We start from the raw sequence: 27,807 nt of genomic DNA, 5'->3' as shown, positions 1-27,807 counted from the left end.
GGCAGAAATCACAAAAAGCAAAGACACCAACACTAGATGAACAATTTTTTCCCCCTCCACTCTTCTCTTGCTTGGCAGCTTTCTTTAAAAGAGAACTATGAAAGCTTGTTTGTTTATTTTTCCCCTGATAAAAGATCAACCTGTAGGAAGAAATTAATGACATCTGGAAGAACTTTCCACTTGCCACTAGAACCTATTTTAAAAATTCCTCTGAATATCAGCCATATAACTGCGCATTAACTCCTCCTTATGCATTTCATAATCTGAGTAGAACAAGACTTCTTATTAATCTATCAATATTTTGAATTTCAATATACTTGTTTTTAAGGAGTGCTAGTTACTGGACAGCCATATATTGATGACAGGGAGAAGAGATTCCTGAAAGTAATCTGCATTAGATTAATAACTCAAACATACCAGGCACAGAGTTTAATAGAACACAAAATAAAGCCAAATACACTTTGTGAGATTTCTGTAACAGTGTGAGTCCCCTCTTTCCAATTTCATCCCTTGGTGATGTTTAACTAGATAACGAAATTTAAGTTAAAACAGTAACATTTTGAACACACCGTATAGCACTCTGCAAGCCTCAAATCGCTAGGATTTGACACTGATATCAACACATTACTATAGCACTTGACAGCATATTTCAGAAACGCGCTCTTTAGTAGATGCCAATAGCCAGCTAACGTCCTTGAAACTATACTTCACAGTATACACGTAGTTTTGTCACAAACATTGATAGTGTGAACGTCGCAGTAACTATCTTCTTTACCGGTGCAAAACACTCGACTATCAGAACAGCCTTTCAGTTTTGCTGGCTTATATTTAAGCAACCAACGTAGTCTCCTCCACCGAGGCGGTACCGCACACGCTAGCTGTCAAACCTACTCCGGTGCCGGTCCTTCGCTCTGGTCTGAGCGGGGTTCAGCGTGTGCTCTGTGCCACTTGCGAGACACGACTACGGGGAATTAAGAAAACGGCAGTTTTTAAACGAGAACAAGGAAGCGAGCACCACTTTCACCCCAGCCCCCACAGCTCCTCGGCCCAGGCGCGCACCTCGCCCCACAACCACTCCCCAGGGAAGGGGACCGAGCCGAACCAGGCCCCGGCCACCCCCAACAACGCCACAGGAGCTGCGGCCTCCCTGAGGGGACAAGTCACGAAGCCTCCTGGCTCTGCCCTGACGCCGCTGCCCACCCAGCAGCTGAAGGAAGCAGACTACCGCCCCCAAAACGCTGCCTAAGCGGGCACCAGACCGGGCGGTGGCGTTACCCCCGCCATTTCCCCTCCCCGGGGGCGGGGCTGGCGCTGACATGGCGGAGCCCGGGGAGTAACTCGCCCCCGGGTCACGTGGTGCCCTCGCCGCGCCGCGCCGCGCGCGCTCCCTCCCTCTCTCTCCCTCCCCCCCCCCCCCCCCCCACTCCTGTGGGTGGCGCGGGGCCGGGAGGCCTGTACGATCCCAGGGTGCTGTGCGCGGCGTGGGCTCCGCCATCCCGCTGGGAGAGACGGTCTGTGCCGGGGCCCTGCCAGCGAGACGCCGCACCGAACGAGCGACCGAGGGAGAGGGGAGAGCGCGAGCCCCGCCACCGCCAAACGGCCATGTCCGCGCGCAGCCCCTGAGCGGGACCGAGCTGCCCCTCCTCCCCCTCCCCTCCCCCGCGCGGGCGCCCGCCCGCAGCAGCCGCCGCCGCCAACATGGAGGCCGTGAACGCCTTCAACCAGGAGGTGGGAGCCGGGGAGCGGGGGGGAGGGGAGGGGACCGCGGGTCGGGGGGCCGCGGCGGGGCAAGGGGGCTCACGGTGGCCGCCATCGCTGCCCCCCCAACCCGCGCTCGGCTTCCGGCTCTGGGCCGCGCGGGCCCGGTGCGGCGCCGCCAGAGGCCTGCTCTGGGGAGGGCCCCGGCAGCGCTCGGCCTGGCTCGGCCCGGGGCCTCCCGCCGGCCCGAGGGGAGAGGAGGGGGGCGGAGATCGGGTCTTCTGAGTAAAATGGACGCAAGCGGGGTCAGGCCCACCGCGGCAGTTGCAACGGCCCGGAGCGTTCCCCGAGCGACGGCGCAGCCCGGGTTCCCGCACGGGCAGGGGCGGGGGGGGGGGCGCTGAGGGGATCTTCGGTGTCCTCTCTCTGGTCCCCGTGCCCCCCCCCCCCCAGTTTCCTCCTCGCCCCACTGGAGAGCGTCCGAGCCGGGATCCCAGTTCCAAGGCGTTCCCGCTGCGTGTGTGTTGTTAAGGAGGGGGAAGCCGCGTTTCAGGGCGCGAGGCACTTTTTATTTCCTCGCAGTGGTTTGGCGAGAGACCTGCCATGTGAACAGGCGGCAGATAGGATAGGCTGGAGGTTGAACAGAGAGGGAAAACTGCGAGGGGGCTTATCTCTGTATGGGAGCGACGCCTGGGTATGGGACTAAGGGATCGACCCCAACACTAGGGATGTGGGAGGTAGGTTGGAAAGCGTAAGGCGTTCAGTCTCCTTTCATGCTACACAGAAGGTCCTTGTCGTCATCTTATGATTTTTTTTTTTCGGATTCCTTAGTCAGCTAATACGAATTGGAGACAAAATGGACCGTGATTATTTTTTGCATAATATATAACAAAATACTCTAGCCTCTACTTTATAAAAAGTTTTTGACACATGACTTAAAATGATTCTTAGATTAGATGACGCTCTCACCTCAGTTTGACGATCTGGCTTTTGCAGATCCTGTATGGACTGTAGAACACGCATATTCTCGTTGCAGATGATCAGTTAAGACTTACCCAGAACCTATTCCAGAATGTTTAATATGTTTTGAAGGTTAGGTTGCTGTGCATGTTTGCTGAACAGAAACAGGAAAAATGGCAGACTACTCTCATGTGATGAAGTCATGCTGTGTAAAGTTCACTCTCTGCAACTGCTTGTCATACACACACGCAACTGAATATCTACTCATCCTTAATAAAATTATAGAAGTACAAAATGAAAAGTAGATAGCTTATGCCTGCTGTTAACAGTTTTATTTTTATTTATTTGCCCATGTTATGGGTGCATTCTGCTGTTTTGAACCAGTGGTACGGAACAGTACAAAGCAACCTTCCCAAATACGCTAAAATAGAATGGCACGCGTGCGGCATTTTCGGTTTTCCTGTAAACAGAGAACAGAAATATTCTTACCTGCCTAAATATAAACAGAAGTTCTAGCAGATGATTACTTTCACTTTATTCATTTCAACATGTTGCTACCTGATAAAGCTTAATTGTACAGACAGTGCTTAGTGTTTCTCAAACAATAAAAACCACTTCTTTTGCTGATCTGGTGGTGAAAGAATGTGTGACTTTAGTGAAAGCAGTATTTCTTGTTATTCTGTGACTAATCTTTGTTTTAGAAATAGGGATGTTTTGTTTCCTATGCCTTCCTCTCAGATGTAGTAGAAGCGTGATGCTTATGTTTGATACAGTCAGAAATAATGAGTGATATTCTGATGGCTGGCCACTGGCAGTTACAGGGAAGAAAACTATACTTGCTAAAATCCCTGTTCTGCAATCATTTGTACGTATGACTGTTTCCGTAGGACTACTTATGTGTAAGTAGTGTGTTAATAAATTCAGGTTTTGTGTAATTGCTGTCCTGTTCTCAGAAGGCGTGTTTATGATACTAGCTAAGAACATAAAGTCCAGTTCTTTAACTGTTCTCTTAACTTTTCAGCACGTGTTGCCTGAAGCTGTGCATGCAAAACAATACGTACTAAAATAAAGTGTGAAACATCTCAAACTTTTTTGAGGAGGGTAAGATTTACAGTCAGATATTGTTCCATTTCTGGGCTTTCTCAATGGAAGCAGAGAAAGTGAAAGAGCTGTTTTACAAAAGATCTCAACGTTACTCACAGAACGATGGGAATAGCACAGGCTAGTGTGTGTGTGAGGACTCATTTTGTCTGTAAGACTGTCTTATAATGTGGACACTTTGTGAGGACTACAGAGGTACCAGTCTCTGGCTGAATAGTTAATTATTTTATTGAGAGTGGAACAGCTTCAACAGCGAAGATCGGGGTATTTACAGAATACCCTGTAGGTCAAGAATTCCTGAACTTGCTGGCTGTACAATACTTTTATAGACAGAGAATTGCAGTTTTATAATGGCAACTTTAACTGCAGCAACCATGAGTTTTGTGCTGGACTTCCCATGTATGCTAGAGGTGATGCACTTCTGCATTTACCATCTCTTCTTCTGTGGAGGTGGCAGCTCTCAGCTCTTTGCCAGTCTACATGAAGGAGGAGATGCCACTTAATACTTCAGTTGATATGATTATTTGGGATTTTTTGGGGTGAGTTTGGTGATTACAGGAATTTCTTGAATGGTGGGAGGTCCAGGTTCAAATCATGGCTGTAAATTAGGCATCCTCTAGATTGGTATCCTATTCTCAGACAAAAGAGCTTAGGGAGGAAGAGAAGAGCACCAGCAACACTTCTATTTATGCAATTTGAACTGTTTTGTTTTGGCTGAAGCTGTTCACCCATTCCAGTAGAAACTATTAGTAGTTTTGGCTGACTTAGGTTCCACTTGTACTCGGAAGTTCAGTTTCTATCTTTGGGTTATAGGCTTCTGACGGTATTTATGATTATGTTGCAGTGAAGTAACAAGTTTTTGCCTGTCAGCTAATGGTGATAGCTAATTGTGATACGCATGTGATCTTAACTGCCCATTTGAATTGTGAAGTAAAACTTAAATACAGGGGTTTGTGCTAGCACGTTGCACTTAGCAATTGTGGCTAGCTGGGAAAGAACACTTAGAGTCAATTAGTTTGGCTCTGGCAATGGGTGGTAATTTACATGTGTTGCGTAATTTGATCGTGTTTGATTGTGTTGCCCATTCCCTTAGTCCTGTTCTTTGTATCTATATTTTGAATGGAAATTTACTAGTAAATGTGCCTCTTAAAAATTCTTATTTTTCTACAGGAGCAAGCATGTTTTTTGTATTGAACAAACATGTTTGCTGCATTATTTTTATCCAGCTGTACTCTGAGCAGGTATTACCAACTGAATAGGTGGGATTTGACGGTTATGTAGTATAGTATATTTTCCCCGAGGAAATTAGTTCAAACTGTATCCTGGAAGAGTAAGTTAGAATCCGTGTACTGTTAGGTGTATATGTTGTGTTAAATTAATAGTACAGTGTAAGTAAATCACAAGAGGTAACTTGATAATGGTGCAAAACTTTGTTATATTTTTAAGAAAACAAGTAAACATCTTCTTAAAAAAACCGCACAAAACACCACCAAAAACACACATCTGCCATGGTTTATAAAGGTTTTAATCCTTGTCGTGCTTTAATTCAGGGGTATGTGTTTCCGTCTCTTTAATCTGAAAACTTGAGGGATAGTTTACTGGCTATAAAAGTTAGAAATAGAGATTTCTTCACAGTCTTGCTGCTGGAAGTAGAATAAAGTAAAGTTTCCTATTTTGTAATCTTATATTTGTATTGAGTAATGCAGCATATTCACTTAATCGTGTGTCTCAGGTTGGTAATAGTTAATCTGTACCACTGAAACAATTGATACCTCACTTAAGTGTCTCTAGATCACAAAGAGGATAGATATTGTGGGCTGTTTCTTTAAAGTTATAGCTGCAGCTTTCTTCTTTACTGTTTATTCAGTGAACTGGATAGTTGTATTTTTGATCTAGTATAGCTATCTTATGCTAATGGTAAGACTTCATTTTGCATGTTCTATTACAATCTGTTGCTCCCAGTTCTTCCCCTCCCCTCCCCAGGTCCTATAAATAGAGGTTGGCAGGATATCCTTCACAGTGGTTCTTCAGCAGCTACTGGAGCTCATGAACCCCAGTTAGATTCCCTCTGTCGTATGGCAAAGCAGCAAGGACGCAACTACCAGTATCTGTAGTTGGAGGAAGGATTAATATCTCTTGTGCATTTTGGCACCCTTTGTCTCTTTAAAGACAGCTGCTACCTGTTGCAGCTGACTAAAATGATTCCCATATTCCAGTAGGTGCAATAGGCTGTATTTGTAAGTCAGTGCTGCCTCCCACATGTCCTGGGAGAGAGCTTAAGCAGCAGTTCAAATGCCATTTGGGTGGGGTAGAAGGAGAGAAAGATAGGAGAATGCTACTAGAGTTTTAGTGTGAATTTAGTCCCTTTTTTAAACTGTGAGACCCAGACTGAAATTAGTGCAGAAGTAGCATGGAGCTTTTCTGGGATGGAAGTTGCTTTGTTGCTTTTATGACTGCATCACAGTAATTGAAGGATCATCATTGTTTTCATCCTGAAAGAGCTGTATCTCGTACTTCTGGACTGAACTGTTTCCAGGAATATTGAAAAGCTGTGGCATTCTAGTAGAGATTCTCGGTAAGAGAAGAAATGAGATGAACAGCTTTTCAGGAGACATGCTGGACTTACCAGCACAGCGCTGATCCTAAGAGGCAGCTAAGTTTCAAAAACATTTGTGTAAAAACCAAAATTCTATTCTGTGTACTTGTATGATGTCATTTTCATGTGCCTGTCTTTTGTAAAGATGTTTCTCCCCAGTGATTCAGAATTTGTGAATGGTCTTTCTAGGCCACAGAAATAGCTTAGTTGATAAAGTATTATTTAGCTTCATTGCCTGGGGTTCATATCTGGTCAAATTTAAATCTCACTTTATTTTCCAAAGAATGTAGCCTGACAGCCATGAATTTTATGGTGGTCTCTTACCTTAGCAGCACCTGATACTTGTTATGCTTCACAGCTGATGGTCAAGGATTTAAAACTTACATTGATCCTGTGAGACATAGCTTAGCAGGAGAAGTTTAGTAGACATCATTATCTTTCTCCTTTTCTTAGTAGCTCAAGGAAGAGTGTGGACCTGAAGAGGAAAGGAACTGATGAGTTTCCTAGGGGAAGGAAAATGTATGCGGCTAACAGATTTTTTTGGACCTGTGTGTATTTCTTAAAACATCTGACCTTTTAAAGATCTGATCATGCATTAATAGTAATGGTGTTTTGTTAACAAAATAGTATAGTATCTGTGCTTGTTAGTCACATCCTCCATAATATTTTATTTTTTTTTCTGTAGGCATATGAGCAAATAACTACAATTATACATCTATAAGTGACTCGTAGTGTGGCTGTATTAGGTGGTTTCTAAATGCCTAAATCAAATACAAATTAAAAAAATAATAATGTACAGAGTGCTGACTGTGTCATATCTGTGTATGGAGCCTGCTTAGAGACATGTTCTTGGACACAAAAGACTTGATGAAATTGTTGAGGGCGTGTTAGATTGCTGTGTGAAAACTGGAGAAGGGAAGATTGAATGAGAGTATTGTAACAATGACCTGAGTGCTTGATATCCACTAAACACTGTGTTTCTTTCAGTACATCGTGCTTCTATCTGTGCTTCTTTTCTCTGGGTTTTATTTAGTAAGTTTATAAAACAGAGCTGTACCTCTTTATTTGTAAATAAAGAAACCTTTTTATGGCAAAGAAACTTCAGCAAGAGAGCAAAGCCAGGGAAGTCGGTTCAAGTCTTAAGGTATTTTTACCTTCCTACTATGTTATCTCATGCTTAAATAAATAGACTTAAGATCATACATCAAGCTTGAGACACCCCAAAGGATATAAGCCTGATCTTTTTCATTCTGTGCCAATGGGATATCTTACTGGATGACACTGTCTCACTTCTTTGCTGGTGGTTTCATGTCTGGAAAGTGTATAAGCTGCCTTTTTTCCCTGACCATGTGTCTTACGTTTTTCCCTTGGCACCTCTGTTCCGTGTCTACTGGCATGCACACATCACTGTCTGTTTTTGCTTTTCTTGTAATGAATTCAGTAACAAAGTGAAGCTGATAATATTCCTACATTTCAACTTGCTGTTGTTCTGAAGACATGTTGTGCCCAGACATGCTGTCTTTTTAGGATTCTAAGGTAAGGCTGTGCGCAAATTTGAAAATAGCGATTCTCCCCTTTGCTTCAAAACCACATAGTTCTCAAGTTTTTGTGTAAAATAGACTCTCAATGGCATTAACTGTAGAACGGCAGAAATAAATAACTTGCTACTTGACAGGCTGAAAACTAAAGGCCATCATCCTATTCCTTCTCCCATTACCTACCTCTCCTACTACTCCTCACGCAGGGCTTATGGACTGGAGCAGGTTCTACAGTTTGAGTTGGAAGGCCACCTTAGTTCACTCCTGTCATGTGTTTTCTATAGTACTTCTGTACTTTACATTGAATTTTAATTTGGGGGTGGTTACTAGTTTGCTCTTTAAGTAGCAGGCAGTATGGTTAGTCTCCCTCTTGCTATCTGCTGTGGTTTAATGAATGGCTCATCTTTGTTATTTAATTGCGTTTATTAGCCTGAAAATGTGCAGGTGATTTTTTTGCCTTTGAGGTTCCTGGCTTTATAGATCCTTTATCCTGTATTTCTGTACTGTTGTGAAAAGTGTGGAGAAATATGCTTGAATCAGTATTTTGTATTGTGGCTTGAGTTTAGTAGGCTCTTTAATACCTCCACTTTTTTGTAGAACATGGGTTGATAGGGAGCAACAAAGAAATGATTCCTTTTAAAAACATGGTACTTTTAAAAACGTGCAGCTGCAGTGCATGTACTTTCAAATATAGGGAGGGAGGTTCCAGAAATGCTTGGAAATTCTTAAATTGAAATTCTTAAATGGAAATCCTAAGCTAGAGCTTCTGTAAAACAAAGTGTGGTTTTTTTCATGCTACTTCCAACAGGTGAGACTATTATAACTGAAATAGGAAAGTTTTTCTTATGGCCTTTACCTTAATGATTTTGATAACGTTTTGTGGTTAAGCCTTTCTACTATTTTTTCTACCTTGTTTTTTCCTTGTGTATGAAAGAATTCACACAGAAAGCAGGAGACAATTCTTAAACTATGGAAATTATCAAAACTGACTAAAGATATGTCTTGAATAGTCCTTGGATTAATTAGTTCTTGCATAAAAGTAAAGTTTCAATTAATTTCTTTTTGGTTGTGCTGTCTTGCCCTATGGTACCTCCCCATCCGAGTGAACAGGATACCATGGGTGGTTTTCATTGCCAAATTAATTTACGGGGGGCAGTGGCCAGTAGAAATAGAGGCAGAGATAAACTGCTTTTCTCTTTAGCCAGTGGTGTCACTGTATGGGGAAGGAAGGTAGGGATCAAATAGGAGCTGTTTTTTTTTTCTCCAAACATCCAGTTACGGTTGGTAAAAGCAGCAAGTCATTTCTAGCAGGTCAAGCTTTACAGCGCAGAGCATTCCAGGGACAGGCTTCTGTTGTGAGGCAGTACATTGGAAACATTTTTAAGCTGCAAATTATCGTTGCCTTTGTTACATCCATCACATTTCTTTTTTTCTTCTTTTTTTTTTTTAATGTAAGTTTTTGTGTCTAGGTTGTTTCTTGAGCTAATCATGGTGCCTTTTGAGCAATCACATGTATTATTGGAAGGACGGTCCTCTGAAAATAGGGGGTTTTGTCATATAGGTTTGGGAAATGTGTATGAAAGAAGATCCAAGTCTAATCGAACATATGTAAATGTAAAGTACATGGGCATCTTACTGAACAGTTTCCCCTTCTAACAGTGAAAATCCACAAGGAACTGGTAAGGTTGTTAAATTTTAGATTTACGCGTCTTTAAAACATAGTTTTGACACATGTAACTATGATACTGAAAATTAACTAAAAATCAGTTTTAAAATAGTCATTTGGTATTCTAAATTCTTACGAAAATTTAAAAAGGCAACAGTTTTGATGTGCTATTCCAAGAGATAGTGATGGGGGTGTGTGTGAAGAGAGGGCAGAATACACACACATATATTTATGCACGCACATATATATACATACACATACACGTGTATATATATGTACGTGTGCATATATATTTATATATAAAAATATTTGCATCTTAGTTTGATGCATGTTTCAGCTGTAGTTCATCCTGAGCTGGAAATATCTGTGTGTACTGACCTCATTGCTTTTACTATGTTTTTGTTGCGGTTGCCCCGAGAGCTGTCTGTAACAGCAAAGGAACAATTTACAGTGATCTGCTCAGTCCTGTTCTTCCAAAGCTCTTGTTTATTCCTGCCTTAGTAGCCTAAGTTTCAGCTTCTCCTGTTCTTATTAATTAATGACTTCTCCAAGCTACCATATTCTTTATTGCATCTTCCCTGGCTACTTCAGTGCATCTAGCTGATTTCCCTTTTTTCTGCCCTCTGGCAGTTTCTTTTTCCTTGGATTTTTTTTTTTTTTTTCCTTTTTCTCCCAGTTGCAATGGTCATTCTTGGGTATCTTTTAAGACTCCCAGTTTCCTGGTTCCCTCCTGTTGTGTTCCTGAAATGCAAATGCTGAAGTGCTGCTTTCACATCAGCTTCTTTGTATTGTTATATGGGACTGGCTCCTTTTTCTGGAGGACCAGTTGCCTCTTGGTGTCTAAAGGAAAGGATATGGAGTGCCTGTCTTAATGTTCGCTCCTTTTTTCCTCCTTTATCTCATTTTCCAAGCCTTCTGGTGGTTTGTTTGTGGGTGTTGGGTTTTGGAAAATTCTGGTTTTGTCTTTCATTTCCTCTTAAAACAGATTTTCTTGAGTTTTAATAATAGCATTGACTTTGTTCATTAAGAGTCTTTGCACTTACTCTAAAGAAATATAATTTGAAATTGAAATTAAGCTTTTTTTAAAAAAAACAAGACCACTCGGACACCTCTCTCCTTCTGTCTTTTATCTGACAGTTTTTATTTGTCCATACTGTGATTTCTCAGCAAGCAGGGATGTTAGCTGAAGTAACTCTTACAGCTTGAATGGCTTGAAAAATCAAACATTCTGGCACTAGAACTTGCCTTTTGTGGAGATTAGTAATGAAGAATCATGGTCTTGACTTGATGTTGGTGTTGGAAAAGGTTGGAAAAGGCTACCATTGTCTTGAAGGACAGTTTTTCCTCTGTCATATCTCCTGGAATAGGAATTGAATTAAGAAAGTCAATACCTTCTTGCCTACTCTTTGTATTTTATTGGTGTAAGGCTTTCATTTTGTATTGCTGAAAGTCTTGTTATCACTTTACTTGCCTTTAAATATTTGGCCAAATTTTCTTATCTTCTGCATAGTTTTTTTCCTTAACTGAGATGGTGGATAAATCTCTGTTAGTTGGTCGCTTCGCAAGTGTCTTGGAACTTTAAATTAATAGAAAAATAAGAGATAAATTTTTAAATGACATCTTCCTTTCAATTACACTGTCAGATGAAGATACTTTTATTCTCTTAATTTGTTTTGTGGCAAATAATTGATTACATTTTTGGCTAGTGTTCAAAGGCTCTTTTTTTTTTTCTTTATTGTGAAGAGCAAAATCAAATTATGTAATGCAACCCCCCTTTTTTCTTTTTCTATGATTTGTGGGGAATATTTCAAAGTAAAAATGATTGTGTGTAGGAAATGTTGAAGGTCTCTGTGTTTTTTTGCACTACACAAATCATGACAATAAAATGATTCTACCTTTAGTAAGCCACAGCTTAAATAGGAAGTTAAGTTTATGGGAAGAATAGAAAATAATATTTAATGACGCAGAACACCTAACCATGAGCTGTGATAGAGAAGGAAGAATTAAAAAGTAGTACTGGGATGTCCTGGCTTCTGTTTCTGTGTGGAAGACAGGAAGGAAGATTGGAGAAGAGAGAATGGTCCTAACAAGCCAATGTGGATGATGCTTCCAGGTGTAATGACTAGTAGAACAGAAGTGTGCAGAGTATGACACAAAAACATAGTGTAGCATACAGTGTAGTTTTTGCACCTGGATATTTTACAATGTGAAATCACAACAGTAGCTTATGGAGTACATAGAATTAACTGTAGATCCAGAGTGGGCAGAGTGGTCTGGAAAGTGGCGAAATGTGCATTGGATTTTGGAGTCTTCTGGGGTGTGTGTGTGCATGCATACTTGTGAGTGTCAGTCTGTAGGACTTATTTAAAAACAAACCTCCCCAAATCCCTTATTTCCCTGTTCTCTTAAAAAATGTTCTACAGGAAGCCAAGTACCATGAGAAAGTCATGCTGTTCAGGTGGTGCTGGGGTTCAACCCTTCACAGATGTTTCATCAGCTCTGATAGTTCTGTGTGCAAGCTTTAGTTTTTCCCTGTTTCTGAAATGTGAAGCTAATACTTATTTTCAGAGTTATGGTCAAGACTGGTAGAGAGAGCAGTGTCTTTTCTGAATGCCTAGGTTCAGGACTTTTTGAAAGTGTTTTGTAATAAATTTCCTCACACATGAGATGTAAATCATGGTGATGCTATTTGTGAAAATGAAGTTTGGGGGTTTTTTGCTTAGAGCCGCACTTTCAGATTTGAAGAGCTGAACTTCCTACCTGTATCCTACTACATGTTTTGAATATAGAGTATGCTTCCTGTGAATTCGGACTTTAAAAAAAATTTAAAAAAAAATTAAATCTAGCACTGCAGAATCCCTTTTTGTGCTTCATGGTCTTAACAGAATAGCACTCTTAACTTCTGATACGATTAAAACTCTTTGAAATAGTGTGCCTGGGCTATGTTTATAGAAACAAGATCAGAATTATTCTGTAAGCTGGATTCACAGAATGCCTCAAACTGTCATCTATAAAGACTACCAGCTTCTGGAAGCTTTGTCCTTGAGGAATTAACTTTTCAACTGGGTGACATTAGTATGGAGAATAATGCAGGGGATTCTCCAAAACAGTTGGTGCAGTTAATAATAATATGGTATGGTCATAGCAAATGAAATGGTAAACATCTCTGTTAAAGACATTTACAGTGCTTGTATATAGCGGGATAATTTGAAAACTTAGTATTGATTTGATCACCTTGATGGATGAAAGTTGTCATGTTTTATGCACATTATTTTTAGATAATAGGATTATGTCAGTCTAGCTATCTGTAGGACCGTCCTAATATTTCTATTTGGTAAGCAGATACTCAGGCTAATTTAAATCAAATTGCAGTTACTTCTGTTTTATATTGTTTTTGTAAAATAGCAAGTTCCTATACCATAAGTTAGCAGTGTCTGTACCATAAGTTAGCAGAAACTAATTCTTAGACACAAATGGAACTTCGACAGCAGCCATATCAAAATCTGGTAAATCAATGAATATGGGTTAGTTCGCAAGGAAGATAGCTTTGAATATTGCCTAGAAAGATCTCCCTGTTAGTCTCTTTGTTTCGAGGGTCACCCAGCGTTGTGGCAATACATAGTATGCAATGTCAGTAATCAATCAGTTGTCTGAAATGTTGTCTTTTTGATTAACTGCTTAAACTGCAGAATACATTTTTAATATTGTTTTCTGTGTTTAGCTCTTTTCACTGATGGAGATGAAACCTCCTATTTCCCGAGCAAAAATGATTCTCATCACAAAAGCTGCCATTAAAGCTATTAAGGTAAAGTACAATAGAACAAACATAACTGTAACGGTAACAATATTATTTTACTTCTAAGCAAATGTATCTCTGGATTTCCCAGTCTTTGCTTCATGGATGTTTTGTTCTAGTTGGCATTAAGAATGTTATCTAGAAAGAAGTGGGTGGTGAATATCATCTCTTGGTTTTAGACTAGTAGCATAATGCCAGCTTGATTTTTTTTGAATCATTGCTTTTTAATGCTACACCCACTAGAGTGTTGTGATTTCTGTGTAATACAATTTTAAATGTTGCAGGATGCAACTGCACCTTAGCATATTAAAACATAGTGGACTTGCTTAGAAAGTAACTCCAGGAAGCTCTCACTAATACTCTAGAAGCAGTATGTCTTTTGTGTATACAGTGATACACTTCTGACAGAAAGGATGGCTTGTTTCTGTCCTCCCCCATGAAATCTTTTACTGTGCTTGATTAACTTCACTTGATAACATACTTCTTTTTAAAATGTGACTACAATATTTAGTAGTCTTTCCTAAGTGATAGTAATCACAAAGAGTTAAAATACTTCTAAAATGATGTGCCACTGTTGAGTAGATGATAAATTAACTGCTGCATTTATTTTCCAGCTCTACAAGCATGTTGTCCAGATTGTAGAGAAGTTTATCAAAAAGGTAAAAAATAAAAAATAATCTACTGATAAATTGTCTGCATCCACTACTAGATGTTATCAATGCTAGTAAATAACCAAAAAGGCTTCTGTTATTCAGGGAATGAGGGAGGATATTGCGTTGTTAGTATTTTATACATTTGGTATCTGTCTATGCCATCTCCTCATTTTAGCTTTCTGTAGTACATTAAGGAGGAGAGGAAAAAAAAATTGTGAAATTCCCCCTTTCTCCTCTACCCAGCAACTGAGGAGGAAACTGGATGTACTGAACTTCAAATTAATTTTCAGTGGCTAAGATAGTACATGTTTTCAGAAAATACAGTTTTCATGCTTGCCTAGGCACGTAGAACAACAGGCTGGAATGTAATACTTGCTAAAAGCAAACTATCGTGATGCCTAAAGTAAGTTCCTCTGAGTGAACAGGAAAAACACTCTTTTTCATCCTGAGTCCTTTAGAGACCTCCAAAGAGAAGGACTTTGCATTAAATTCTGGAGAATAGAGTTGATGGAAGTAGTTCAGTGCATTGAGTGTGAGGTAGCTTGATCGCAGAGTTGTGACAGTCTGTACTGTAATGTAGTAGATCTACTGCTGTGGTCACGTGTTGTCAAGCTAAAGATACTTTAAAAGCCATGATTGAGAAAATAAAGGTTGCTTCAAGATATCTAGGTATATTTACTGTGTCGCAAATGTTAAAGCAAGTTTTTCTCCTTCCTTTTGCATTTCAAACAAAGCAAACCAGTAAGAGAATTCTACATAAAACAAATTAATTTTTTTCTACCCAGTTATACCAAGTGTAGATTTTGTCTGAGGATCTAAGGTGAATGCATGTTACCTTGTTAATATCACTGCATAATGGAAAATTATTTTTATGTTTTCAGTGTAAACCAGAATATAAAGTCCCGGGATTGTACGTTATTGACTCTATTGTTCGTCAGTCTCGTCACCAGTTTGGAACAGACAAAGATGTTTTTGGGCCAAGATTCTCTAAAAATATTACTGCCACATTCCAGTATTTGTATCTCTGTCCATCTGAAGACAAGGTACATCTATAATTTCTCAAGTGTTGTTATGAATTGATAACAGTGCTTACCTACATGTTTCCACATACATGAAACCTGATTTATTGATTCTCTATGTCCATGGTAGCATATTATTATATGAAATAATAAAACATGCTGAGAAAGTTTAGCAAAGGTGATAGCTAAATGAAAGTTCTAGTTAAAATATTTATTTTACCTAATTTCATAAGCTTTGTTTTGCCTATGCAGACACTTCAACAGTGTGTGTAACTGTGCCAAAACTTTTACTATGGAAGGCGGTGTCTCCTACAAAAAGTGTTACAGCAGAAGATCCAGTGTTGTAGGCAGTGAAAGTTCTGTTCCCAAATTTTCTGCAAAAATCATCATGTTGATTTCTTCAGTCTTTACAAATCCCATGCTTGAGAATTTCATTGCATGTAGTTTTCTAATGGCGAACATTTCGACCTTTAGGCATTGAATCTGATATTCTGGAGCTTCTGGGCCAGTACCCTGGTGAAATAGAGCAGTCCCTTCTTTCTGTCTTTGTGGTTACCATTTTGTTCATCTAAATGAATTAGGCTATCTGTCTCCTTTATGGAACTAACTGATCTCACTGCTAAAATAGACAAGATGATTTCCAGTAGGGGAATAACACTATTTATAACATACTTGCATTAAGGAATTTCCAATACCTAAACAAAATACCTGATCTGCAGATACACAACTGCTATGGTTAATATCCAAAGAGAATGATATTACTACTTTTTTTTTTTTAAACAGCCTTTCTGTAAGATTAATATGTGACTGAAAACAAGAGTATTAAATTTATTCTTTTTTTTTTGGCCTTCATGTTATTTTCAAGTCTTCTGGAGAGATAGAATACCCAAAGCCAAAAAATGCTGCTGTTTTAAAGTTAACTGTTTTTCACACTGAAATCTAATTTAAAAATAGCCATTTCAGGTTTCTCGCTAATGTTGTATAGAAAACATTTTGTGAAATTCTTTAATAGCTTAGCTTATGAAAGTATAGGTGGATTTGCATGGGTGTATACAACTGAGTCACAGTAAGGCACTTTATTGTTCAAACAAGAAGGAACAGAATTGATTTTGTTTCTTAGCAGCTACAGTACAAGGAAAAAGTACTTAAAACCTGTATGTCTGCAAGTCAGATTACTAAGTATACGAAAAGGACAGGTATGTCAATATAACATGTATTCTGGCTTTTACCTGCTTGCATGTTCAAACTGAAGCAGCACATCTAGTTAAATATTATTGTTTAATACTGGGCTAAAGAAGGAAAAACTGATTTCCAGCTTGTTCCTGAAAGCTTAATTGTTCTTAATGTTTAAAAAAAAAAAAGAAAAGAGCTTAAAATAACAGCTGACAGTCAGAGGTTCTAATTTAATCTTTCTGCAATGATCTGTTAAAACGTTTTCCACTTGCTTTCCTGATCTTTTGAATAATAGAGGAGATGGGTCGTCTTCTGTCAACATAGAATTGGTTGGATTAGTTGAAAAAAATTCAAGCAAGTAATCTTCTATCTAAAGCTTTGTTCTTGTGTTTTATATCTAATTGCCCCTCTTTTCATTAGCATTTTCCAGCTTGTCTTCATTTTCTTTGTCCATCTTGTTGCATTTGTTGTTTGTGCCACCTCTTTATGACCATCTGTGAAGAAGTGGTGGCACAAATTGCTTTTTATTAAAGCGGATAGTAAAATAAATTGGCAGTTTTTCTTTTCTGTGTGACCTGTATGACCTAGGGAGTTGTTAAATAGGTATGCCTGATTACGTTGAACTCCTATACTGTTCAAACCTTTCTTCTCAATGTATGGAAGGTAAATCTGGAGTTTGTGAATTAGGAGAGCTGTTATTTCATGTTGATGCTTGCTTTTGTTTCAACAGAGTAAAATAGTCCGTGTCTTGAACCTTTGGCAGAAAAATGGAGTATTTAAAATTGAAATAATTCAACCTCTTCTGGATATGGCAGCAGGAACTAGTGCCACAGCACCAATGACAGAAAATGCTACTAATAATGAAGGTATGAATGACATTATAACAACTTCTTTTAAAAGGGGGAATGATAATAGCTTGTTTGCTTTCACATTAAAGTGCCTACTATTAGTTTCAACATTAGCGTATTAATAAACTCAACTTTGTTGTCACAATTATGTGGAGCAGCTGAACTCATTCTAAATAAATGCTGATACTGTACTTCAGAAATTATCAGAATGTGAACACTTACTTGCAAATACCTAAAATTTATATCGTGTATGCATATATACATACATATGTGCATACTTTACTTACAGATGACTTCAGTGTCCCCTCTTAAAAAAAAAAAAATCTTTAATTTTTTTTTTCTTTTGGTCTGAAATATTTTTCTGTTGTTTCTCAGTTTTATAGTTCTGATGTCATTTTGGTAATGTTAGAATCTGGATAACTAAAGAGTGATCTCGCACATTGAGCTTGATCTTTCTTCGAATTAACTTAGTATCTGAAAGCAGCAGCTGCCAGTCTTTTTCAGTATGCAGCCCCGAAACATTTTAACTGGTGTTTCAAATCCAAATTCTTGAAGAATAAATTTATGCCTGGCAGTAGACTTTTACACGGGCTACTGGTTGAAAACCGCTGACCTAAAGAGTAAAGCAATGATGGCCTGCCCACAGTATTTTCACTGACCTATTTTATGCCACATAAAAAGCTGGTAGTGAGGTTACCGAATTGTGGATGAGAATATGCATACCACAATCCTCTCTTTCTCTGGAGGGCCGCCTTTTTTGAATTTGCACTCTGTATTTCAGACTTAGCTTTAGTAACCTTCTTGTTTATTGCACTCATGTATGCTGGAGTTGGACTGGCAAAAAATGTAATGGAATGAGTGAAGTGTGGTGAGAGACAACAAAATAATGATGCACAATAGCATAAGTAAAATCACCTCCAGTGGTGTTCAGGAAAGTGTATCCTATTGGCATGTTTTATAAACACAGCAAGGCAGGGGGAGAGATTGTCTCAGCCATCTCAGCTTGGGTGTAGACTGGTGGCTGTACAATTTCATTCTGATGTGACAGGTGAGTGGCACTGGTTTTCTATCTCTGTCTCATTGCTAGTAGATAACAGGTTGGGTGCCTTCTGCATAGATTTTCATGTACAGAATTACTGATTTCAGTGAGCTTATTCAGATGCACCAGAGGGGGATAATTTGACCCTGAAATAAATATGCTAATTAATAATAATAAATACATGAATGCGTTATGTGAAATAGCATTATGAGCTAAACAGATTCTACAAAGTCTGTTCAGCCAAAAAAAAAAACAGAGAGAGAGAGAGAAATGCAAATTTTCTCCCTTGAGCAAGCAGATATATAGAGGAATATATATATATTTCTGAATATATACAGGAAATAATCTAGGAGTTAATTTATATTTAAAAACAATCACGTATCTTTTGCAGCATTTTTATGTAGTATCTGACTTCTGGGAAAATATTATTCAACACATTTGTCTCTGCTTGCTGCATGTCAACACTGCAGTTATTTAAAGTGCAAACACATGAATGGCTTTAAAGAAGTTGTTACTGTGAGGCAAACATATTTGCTTAGTATCTCAAACTAAAAAATATTTCTATTTGTGGGGTTTTTTAAACTGTAGCTCCTTGTACAGTTTTACAGTAGTCCATTAAAATATATTTGCTAAAGAATAGTTACTTGCTCACCACGTGTAGGAATCAATGGTATTACTGCTAATTTGCTTTTTACTGGCAAAATGTTTATTTTAAAAAAACCCAAAACATTGTAATCTGAAGCAAAGAGAATGGGAAAGCTGCATGACAAAGCTAGTGGTATGTCTTAAAATGTGATCTCAGTTTTAGTAAAGCTCAGTGGAAATGGGAACCTTTTCCTGGAAGAGTTAGTGAAAATTATTTTTATGGTAGGAGGATTTATCTATCAAATGCAGGTTGTGCCTATGCAAAAGTGGCATGAGAACAAACTTTATCAAAGAAAGAGTTTCTTGTGAATTAATTTTTAAAAACCTTTAATTATTACCAGACATTTCAGCAAAGGTCAGTTACTGCTAGAAAACAGAAAATATTAAGAGAAACTCAGTTGCTCTTAAAATGAACCATTAGATGATTGATTTGAAATATTCATCTGAAAGAATGAATCCAGAACTTTGTAACCAGAACTAACGTTTTAAGTGTATTGATATGCATTGCTTAACACTGAGTAATATTAATTTTTCCTCTTAAATTTTCTAAAATTGTACAATTACAAACATTGTGTTGTGATCTAAAATATCTGCTGGACTAGATTTCAGATAGGTCATTTGTCTTTCTTAGTATGTATAATGTGCAGATGTGAGCACATTGAATGGAGCAGTTGAAGGCAAAGTGAATAGAATATGCAATTGGGGTAGTTTAGATAGGACTTCTTGGGTTAAATAGAGTATCGTAGATAGGCACTTGTTTTGAGGAGGTAAATGTATGCACTGAAGAGCAAGATGAATGTTTTGGAGTAACGTAGCACTTTCTCAATTCCTGTGAAACTCAGGTTCGCCGCCCCCTCCAGCAAAGGTTCCTTTGGAGCCCCCTCAAGTTACTGCTAACTCAGTACCTACTGTGCCACAGTTGCCCAGTTCTGATGCCTTTGCAGCTGTAGCTCAGTTGTTTCAAACAACGCAAGGACAACAGGTAATCTGTTTATATTTGGTTCCCTTCTAACTTTGCTTTTTATATTAAATCGGGAGGAAAGTGATGGAAGTAATAGCCTTGATTTGAAGCAAAACAAAGAGCCTCCATAAAGTCTTCAGTGGAAAACTTGTGAGAGTTAAAGTCAGTATTTCAATGATGTATGGCCCTTCTATCCACTAATTATGGTATTTGAGGAAAATTCACATGTATATTCCTAAATAATTAGTTCTGAATTGATGCAGTTACAAAGTTTCAAGAATAGGTGGAATATGTAAAACAAAATGTTGAGTTTTATTGTTTGGTCTGCTTAAACACTTGCAGTGTTGAAAGGCCTGAATGCTGAAACTTTGGGATCTGCTGAATTTTGCCACTCAAGTATTTAAAAAGTGACATTTGGTCTTGCTGAAAGTTCTCCATAGTTTAGTCAAGTTGTTGTTGGTGTTCATCCTGTGCCATAGTCTGGTTTGATGTAAAATTTATATCCTACAGCTCTTTCAATGCTGTGAGTTTATGTAAGAATATATACTTAACACTATATATGTTTTTGTAGCTTCAGCAAATTCTTCAGACTTTTCAACAGCCTCAGAAACCCCAGTCACCGGTCATAGATAACACTGTGATGGCTCAGGTTCAAGCTATTACTGCTCAGCTGAAAACTACAGGAGCACAACCACCAGAACAAAAAGCTGCTTTCCCACCACCTGAGCAAAAAACATCATTTGACAAAGTAAGTCTTCATTTGTTCTTTGTGTTTAACTTTTTCAGTTCAGCGGAAGACTGTTTGATAGGTTCCTCAATGTCCTCCATTTGTTAGGAGAAAAATGGTGCAAATCTTGTTCTCTTTCTGTTAGGAGATCAGCTTCCTGTTTTTACAGCCTTTGCATTTTCTGAAGATGAATAAAACTGGGTTTGGACAGTTTCTGATTCTGTATTAGAATATAGATTTGTGGTTTGTTTTTTTTTTCCTGATTCTAACCTTGTCTTTAATTCCAGAGCTGTTAGATATATAGTAAGACTTGGATAATAAGGATATTTTGGCTGCCGATTATATGATACAGAAAAAATAGTTGGCTCAACATAATTTCTTTCAGAAGCTGCTAGATCGGTTTGACTATGATGATGAACCAGAAGCAGTGGAAGATTCAAAGAAAGAAGACTCAGCTCCTTCTCCTTCAGTTTCTCAGCCAGCTTTGTAAGTTTTGTGTCTTAATAAAATTAACAAAGCTTTGTCCTAAAAAATCTTTAGGTTAGAAAGCTGATTAAAATTCCAGATTACTTCAGTGCTTAACTGTTATAGTCCAAAGTTAAAACGTTGTTGACAACTTCTGAGGTGAGGTGTTTTTTTGGTCTTTTTACTTTGGTAATCTGGTGTAGGTTTGGCATGTTGCATCATTGATTGAGGAATGCGTTCTGTAGAGAAAAGCTCAGTTTTGGTTTCCAGATGAATTTGTGTTTTTATTGCACAACTGAGTGTCTCAGGGCATTGTCAGTAATCAGCTGGATTGCTTTGCTGGCTGGGGAAACATTGTGGTAGTTTTAACTATTTAAAAAATTAAAATTGGCTTTGCAGCTTTACATTCTCGGACATAAAATACTCACGCAAACTAACTCAGACTCCTGTTTCCCTTTTGATATGCGTTATGATAAAGTTTTAAGTTACATGATCACATACTAGTTTTTTCCACAGGACCTCTCTCTCATTCAGTGCACAGGCTGGATGGTGCTCTATACCTGGGTTAGTCGATATTTCTTTTTTCCCTGCTTCAGTATGTGGCCCCATGTCTTACTTTCTGTATATGCCATCCAAACCCTGCTCTCAAAAACAGAATCACTAACTTTGTCATCAGCTTTCTTACTGTGTTTATCACCTTGAGCACTTTAATTTTCCATAAGAATTAGTTAATTAAAATGCCCTTTTAGTAAATTGGTAGTATATTCCCTGTAATACAGATGGAACTCTGGAGTACAGAAAGATGAGGTAGGTCAAACACAAGCACTGCTTGTGTGTGCCTAGCTAGAGATCATTGGACTGGACTTTACAGCATGTTTATGTTCTGTTTATAGCACTTCAAAGCCTCTGTCGTTATTACCTTATAGTTGTGTAAGATGCCTCTGAAGATTGGATTCCAGTAGTCTCATTTTGGGCACACAAAATCACTAATACTCTAAATGAAAAACTGATCTGTCCAGAAGTCTAAGAATTGTATGGCACCTGTGTCTTAAAATACTGCAAAGTTCCATTTCACATCACCATGAAATTCCTTTATCTTTCTGAAATCCTATTCAGTTTCTTACACAAACTGCATCCTGTAAACAGGTCCTGTTAACTGCATAGACATCGTTAATTCCCCGAGCACTGTCCATTCTGTGTGTTGAATCAGGAAGTGAATGGCATTACTGTTATCCTTGTGTGATATACATATCCCTTTCTCCTCTGTCCTAAATTCCTCCCGAACTAAAGGATTTTTTTCCCAGCAAAAGTATGGCCAATTTATTTTCCCTGAGGAAAAGGTTTACTTCTTTTGTTCCCAAAAGAGGAACAGGAAAGGAAGAAAGTTAGCATAAGGCAGACAACCTTCACGAAAAATTTCCATAGACTGAGATCTTTAGCAAGATCATATAAGTATGGGGGGAAGAGAGGCTTAAACCTTTATGTAGCTTTTCTTTAAATGTTAAAGTACTACTCGTACAGTGGAGAAAAGATAAGGAAGCCACTCTTTCTCCTTGTTTTGTTTTCACTTTTTAGAGAGGAAATGAGATAATAATGAAGATAATTTTTCTGTCTAAATTTGAAGCAAGAATCTGTAAATGTACATAGAAATATGTAAAATAAAGGCAAAAAATCTGTGTATCTATTGACTTGTCTCACCAAAATATTACTGGTTTCAGTGGGTTTCCAGGAGAAGGTATTCAACAGCCAGTATTTCCTCAACTCCCAAATATGGATCCTTTTCAGCAGCGAATGATGGGCATACAACAGGATCCAATGCGTCACCAGGTAACTTCAGTGCTTTCCCTTGTCCCTCTCTTGTGTTACGGTTTCTATCTTTTGTTGTTTTCTTTGGTGCAGAAGTAAGGAAGTGGTGTTCCTATTAGTGAAGGGTGAATATGGCTTAGCCCTCCAACTTTCCCAAGAAACATATTTTTGTTCTCTGTTCTAGTCAAGCTTTGAAGAACAAGATTTTTATTTTATACACCTAAAAACTTGACCTACTTCATCTTTCTTGGGCTTGTGGTCTTTTATTGTGACTTTTGAGCAGAGATACAATTTTAACTTAGCAAACTGGGAAAGCTAATGTAATTTTTTTTTTTCCTAACTGGAAGTTTCCATGTTTTTTTCTTCTCCAAAGGTTCCACTTCCTCCTAATGGGCAAATGCCAGGTTTTGGTCTCCTGCCTACCCCGCAGTTTCCGCCCATGGCTCAGCCTGTGATTCCACCAGCAGCACCTGTACAGCAAACCTTTCAATCACCTTTTCCAGTACAGAGTGAATCACACATGCAAAAACCACATCAGCAGGTGAGAACCGTTGCAGTAAACAAACTTAAATGCTCCAATACATGTCTTTCTCAAATGTGTATAGTTTGTTCAGGAGAGGAAATTTCATGATAACCATGGGCAGAGATGGCTGTGAGGGTAGCTCATCTGAGAGAAAGTTGGATAGCTGCAGTGTTACTTGACAAGTCTCATATTTCAGAAGTCTAGCGAAGCCAGCATATGTGTGCTTAATGTCTCCTTTTGTGAAAGATGTTGGATTGCATTTTGTCCTTCCACTTCTCACTTTCCCTCATCCTCCTTTTCCTGTCCCCATCATGTTTCAGGAATATTTTGTTCCTTGGATTTCTAACAATGCAATCTCATTGTGGAGAGAAACTATCTTGAAAAGTTAATTTTTAAGGGCCTGGTAGATCATTAATACAGTGGAAATGGACTCAGAAGTAAAAGTTTTAAAAAATCCAAGTGTATGTAAACACTTCTCTCTTGTTCCTAAGATATTGTTGGTTTGGTAACTGGTTGCTGTTATGAAGAAATCAAAGAGCAAGTCTATCTATAAGCTTGTATTCAAATTAAAAAAAAAAAAAAAAATATATTTGCCTCTTTTGTTCCAAGAAAAGCAAATCCTGAAATGAGAAATAGAGATAGTACCAAGCTGTCTTTCTGCGGTGCCCTGTGATGTCACAGATTCTAGAAAGAAGTTCTTGCTTTCCACTTGGAATAAAGGGTCAATTCTCAAGAGTATCTTTGTAATTAGTTTTTTAGTCTTGAATTCTGTTGAATCGGTACATTTTGAGAGATTGCCTGTTTGGATGTTCCCTGCCAGGGTTACATCACGATGGCTACTTAAAGTTTAGGCAGGACACAGTATGTTCTAGATGGGAAGCTGTAGAGCATTTCAGATAAGAAAGAGGGGCTGTGTTAAACTTACTGGGGGGGGGGGGGGGGGTTTAACAGGTTGTTGCATTTTATGTATTGTTTTGATGACTTACTGCTTCATTCTTCAAATTTATTGTATTGTAATTTGCTTATATATATATATGGCTTAAAGTAGTGTCCTATAATATCTTGGAGAAAAGTTTTCTAGTAGACATTACTTTTCCTGTGATTTTGGTGACAGATCCACTGACTAAGGAATATAATCATATTCTGTGGAAGTATATGTGGTGCTGAAATTCACTAAAATGTGGAAAAACAATAATTTGCAAATTGAAAATGAGAATTTTGTGTAAATTATTTTTACTGTGTTTTTGCAGTGGTTATTTAATACCGGACTGTCTCCTTATTAGTGACTACGAAGTAGTGGTGAAGCTTCTGAGGAGAGTTGCATTACATTTTAATTTGACATATGAATATTCAGTATAATTTTAGTACTGTTATGTAATTTAGTCTGGGTATAAAATGAAATAAAATACTCGCGCTACTTGCCTGTAACACCAGTCAACTTAATATTGTAGGATATGGAAGTGGAACAGCCACCTATTCAAGAGGGAAAACGGCATGTTTCTGACAACAGAAAGTCAAGATCTAGATCTGCATCAAGGTAAATTAGTGAAAGTTCTTTTAGTGAGGGTATATATTATATCAAGTAGTAGATTTTAACATACGGAACTTCAGTATGTCATGTCCAAAGACTTGAAAATGCTTTACTAATTCTGTACGAGTACTCAGGAAAGTTATGCTGATTATCTGGAGCTTAGAGAATTTGGTGCTGTGCTGACAAATCTACTGTGAGGGGTGGTAACTTCTAACTGAGATGACATTAAATAGCTGAGAGGTGAGCAAACTAACTCCATGAACTATTGGCAGAGCTCGTTTCCAATGCCTTACAAGAGTCCTGTTACCTGTATTTCAAGTTGGCTCCTTGGGTGCTCCGCTGAGCATATTTCCTTTAAGGTTGTTTCTTTTATGTGCCCAGTTGTACTGTACAAGTTGGATTCTATGACTAAGTGCCAAAAGACACATTTGGCAAAAGAGTCCATTTCAATTTAATCCAAGAATTAATTACAAGAAATTACTGTCCGTGTATTATTATCTGTATGGACAATGCTAGTGAAATTTCTTGGTGACATCAAAACTGTCAAGGGCTTTCTTTGAATTCCCCTTCTGGAATAGAGAAGAAGAGAGCCTTTCAATCTCTTACCTCTGAGGGAAGTTGTGTATAAACACAGCTAAATGTTGTATGTACTTCAATGCAGTGGTAACGAGAAACAGATTAGTTACTCTTAAGACTTGTGGACCTCTGAAAGTCATCTACCTTCTAAGGAAAATCACATATCTATACAGTTCTCTTTTATTGGTAGAGAGTATCTTCCATGCCCATCAATACTGGGTAAATTTTAGGGAAGCAGAATATGATAGTTTAATTTTGTCTGTGCTCTAAAGACACTTATGAAGAAATCTGTGATCCAGTGTACTATAACGGTGAAATCTATGATCCAGTGTCCTATGGGACATTGCCTGTCACAGAGGCAGTATTTCACATGTCTCAGCTGACCTGACAAATCTGACTCCAGTATTAAAGCAAAGCTATCTACTTAGTTAGGACTCTTCTCCTTTGCCAAGATTCATACAACTTCTTTGAAGGTTTACTTTGTCTTCCAGACCTTGAGTGGTTTAGAACTTGAGCATGATGTAAAATACAATTTCACTGGCAGAATTTATTTTTAATCTCTTTTGTAGCAATCCTTTTGTAAAAGCAATAAACATTTTCCTCAGTTAAGCAGATGTATTTTTTTACTATGTTAACGTGGACATAGTTTTGATAGTCAACTTCAATACAAAATTGATAAGATGTTGAAAAATAATCAACTTCAGCTGGAGTGCTTTAATAAGCTATTGTAAAAAAACCATTCTAGTTGTAAATGTATGTGAATGAACTTGGATTTACTTGGGTTTTTTATTGACTCAACTCTTGTCTGATTATTGAAACAGATATCTGAAATAGTTATTTATCTGTCAATGTCTGGGTCAGAAAGACTGAACGTAAATGGTTGTTGGTTTAAACTAGGTCACCTAAAAGGAGACGTTCGAGATCTGGCTCCCGATCTCGACGGTCACGTCATCGTCGATCTCGATCTCGGTCCAGGGATAGACGCCGACACTCTCCCAAGTCTCGGTCACAAGAAAGACGTGAACGTGAGAGGGAGAGAGAACGCAGGTCAAAAGGTCTTCCTCAGATCAAGTCAGAAACTGTTAGTGGTAAGTTTATTCTTTCTCTTTATTGTTGATGTAACTCTGCAAATTCTTGTAATACCGTTTTTCAGATCCTCAACATCTCCCTGGTTCATATATGGATTTTTTTTGTCCATGCCCAGTATTTTCTTTAATGAACTTTAGAGTTCTGTGAAGTTGAAGATACTACAGTAGATATTATGCCTATGTAAAATGGAGTACTAGGAAGACAAACAGGTATTTTAGAAAACCTGTAAACGTCAAAGAAATACACTTCTTGAATCTATTAGACTTTTTTTTTTAATTTAATGTTGACAGGTCCACTTACCTTCAGGATGGGATATCTGCTCAGAATATCCCAGAAGAAAACTCTTAATCTGATGTGTGTTATTTTTTTAATTTTTTGTTCCTTTTTCTTGGGTTTAATGCTATTTGATGTTCCAAGACTCATCCAAACAGAATAAAAGTACACTGTACTGTGATTTATTTTCTGAACTGTTGTAAAGCTGGTAAGAATTAAATTCACCACACATGCCTGTACTTCCTCTACTCATAGTAGACATGTTGGCATTTTTGGAATATCCCCAAGTCAGAAATATTTTGGCTTTAAAATGAGAAAAGAAAAAGCTGTTTTTCTTTTCCTTTCTTTGAGACATATAAGGTAAAACAGATTGAGGAAGAAGTTGTTGAGCACATTATTACGATTTTTCTAATGATTCAGTGTTGTGTGTGTCTCAGACCTGGAAGGGAGCTTTGACCTGGAAAACACACAGACTAATGTTCGCATTTCTGAAATAATCCTGGTTTGCCTGTGTTTGTAGACAAAATGTAATAGTTGCCTTCTGAATATTCCTGGGGAGTGTGGAATCTTCTCTGGAGTCATCAAGTAAAATGAGAACATTCTTTTTTTTTATATGAGGGACAAAAACTAAAGAGTATTAACTAGCCAAAACCTTGTGAATGACAATACCATTAGTTTACAAGGACGGCAAAAACTTAGTATCTGTTCATTAAAAGCTTACTGGCAGTGGTGCAAGATACACTTTTGTCAATCTCTCCCAAATTCTGCCATGTAGTGCTTTTTAGGTTTGCAATTTTATGTCATTTAGTGGGGAAAATGTAGATGAGTATTAAATGTTGCTGCAGTAGTCTTCAGCGAATGTGATACTTTGAGCTCATCTGCTGATTTATTACCTTGAAGCATGAAGTGAGATGAGCATGTTGCTTCCTCTTTCCTGAAAGAAAAAACTTGTGTCAATAATTTTTCACTTAACTGTAGAAAGAAATGGCATTGAATAGTTAATAAAGAGGTTTAAAGTTTGGTTGCTCATTGTAGTTGAATTGTCATCACATTCTGGAGGAAAATCTTGCTGGTGGTGGGAGTATCACCATAAACAACCTAATTATCATCTTGCCAGTAAGTAC

The 27,807-nt window shown here is 38.3% G+C and overlaps 1 protein-coding gene across 5 annotated transcripts in view; it reads left to right on the top strand.

The window, feature by feature from the left end:
* The first annotated feature begins 1,421 nt into the window (after window positions 1–1,421).
* SCAF4 (SR-related CTD associated factor 4) overlaps window positions 1,422–27,807 on the top strand; it is a 47,974-nt gene continuing 21,588 nt past the window's right edge. For 2 of the 5 annotated variants that reach the window (XM_075770593.1, XM_075770620.1), the window contains exons 1-13: window positions 1,422–1,728; window positions 13,281–13,364; window positions 13,970–14,014; window positions 14,890–15,051; window positions 16,931–17,066; window positions 19,575–19,714; window positions 20,265–20,441; window positions 20,806–20,906; window positions 21,402–21,449; window positions 22,604–22,712; window positions 23,065–23,232; window positions 24,666–24,751; window positions 26,219–26,409. In XM_075770593.1, the coding sequence (XP_075626708.1) occupies window positions 1,699–1,728; window positions 13,281–13,364; window positions 13,970–14,014; window positions 14,890–15,051; window positions 16,931–17,066; window positions 19,575–19,714; window positions 20,265–20,441; window positions 20,806–20,906; window positions 21,402–21,449; window positions 22,604–22,712; window positions 23,065–23,232; window positions 24,666–24,751; window positions 26,219–26,409 (1,477 nt within the window). In that variant the 5' untranslated portion in view covers window positions 1,422–1,698. The remainder of the gene's footprint in view (window positions 1,729–13,280; window positions 13,365–13,969; window positions 14,015–14,889; window positions 15,052–16,930; window positions 17,067–19,574; window positions 19,715–20,264; window positions 20,442–20,805; window positions 20,907–21,401; window positions 21,450–22,603; window positions 22,713–23,064; window positions 23,233–24,665; window positions 24,752–26,218; window positions 26,410–27,807) is intronic. The other 3 variants (XM_075770600.1, XM_075770609.1, XM_075770614.1) reach the window with 3 other exon arrangements.

The sequence above is a fragment of the Balearica regulorum genome, chromosome 1 (genome assembly GCF_011004875.1).
Source record: "Balearica regulorum gibbericeps isolate bBalReg1 chromosome 1, bBalReg1.pri, whole genome shotgun sequence".
In the NCBI taxonomy this organism is placed as follows: Eukaryota; Metazoa; Chordata; class Aves; order Gruiformes; family Gruidae; genus Balearica; species Balearica regulorum.
This window is presented reverse-complemented; position numbering and strand designations above follow the sequence as displayed.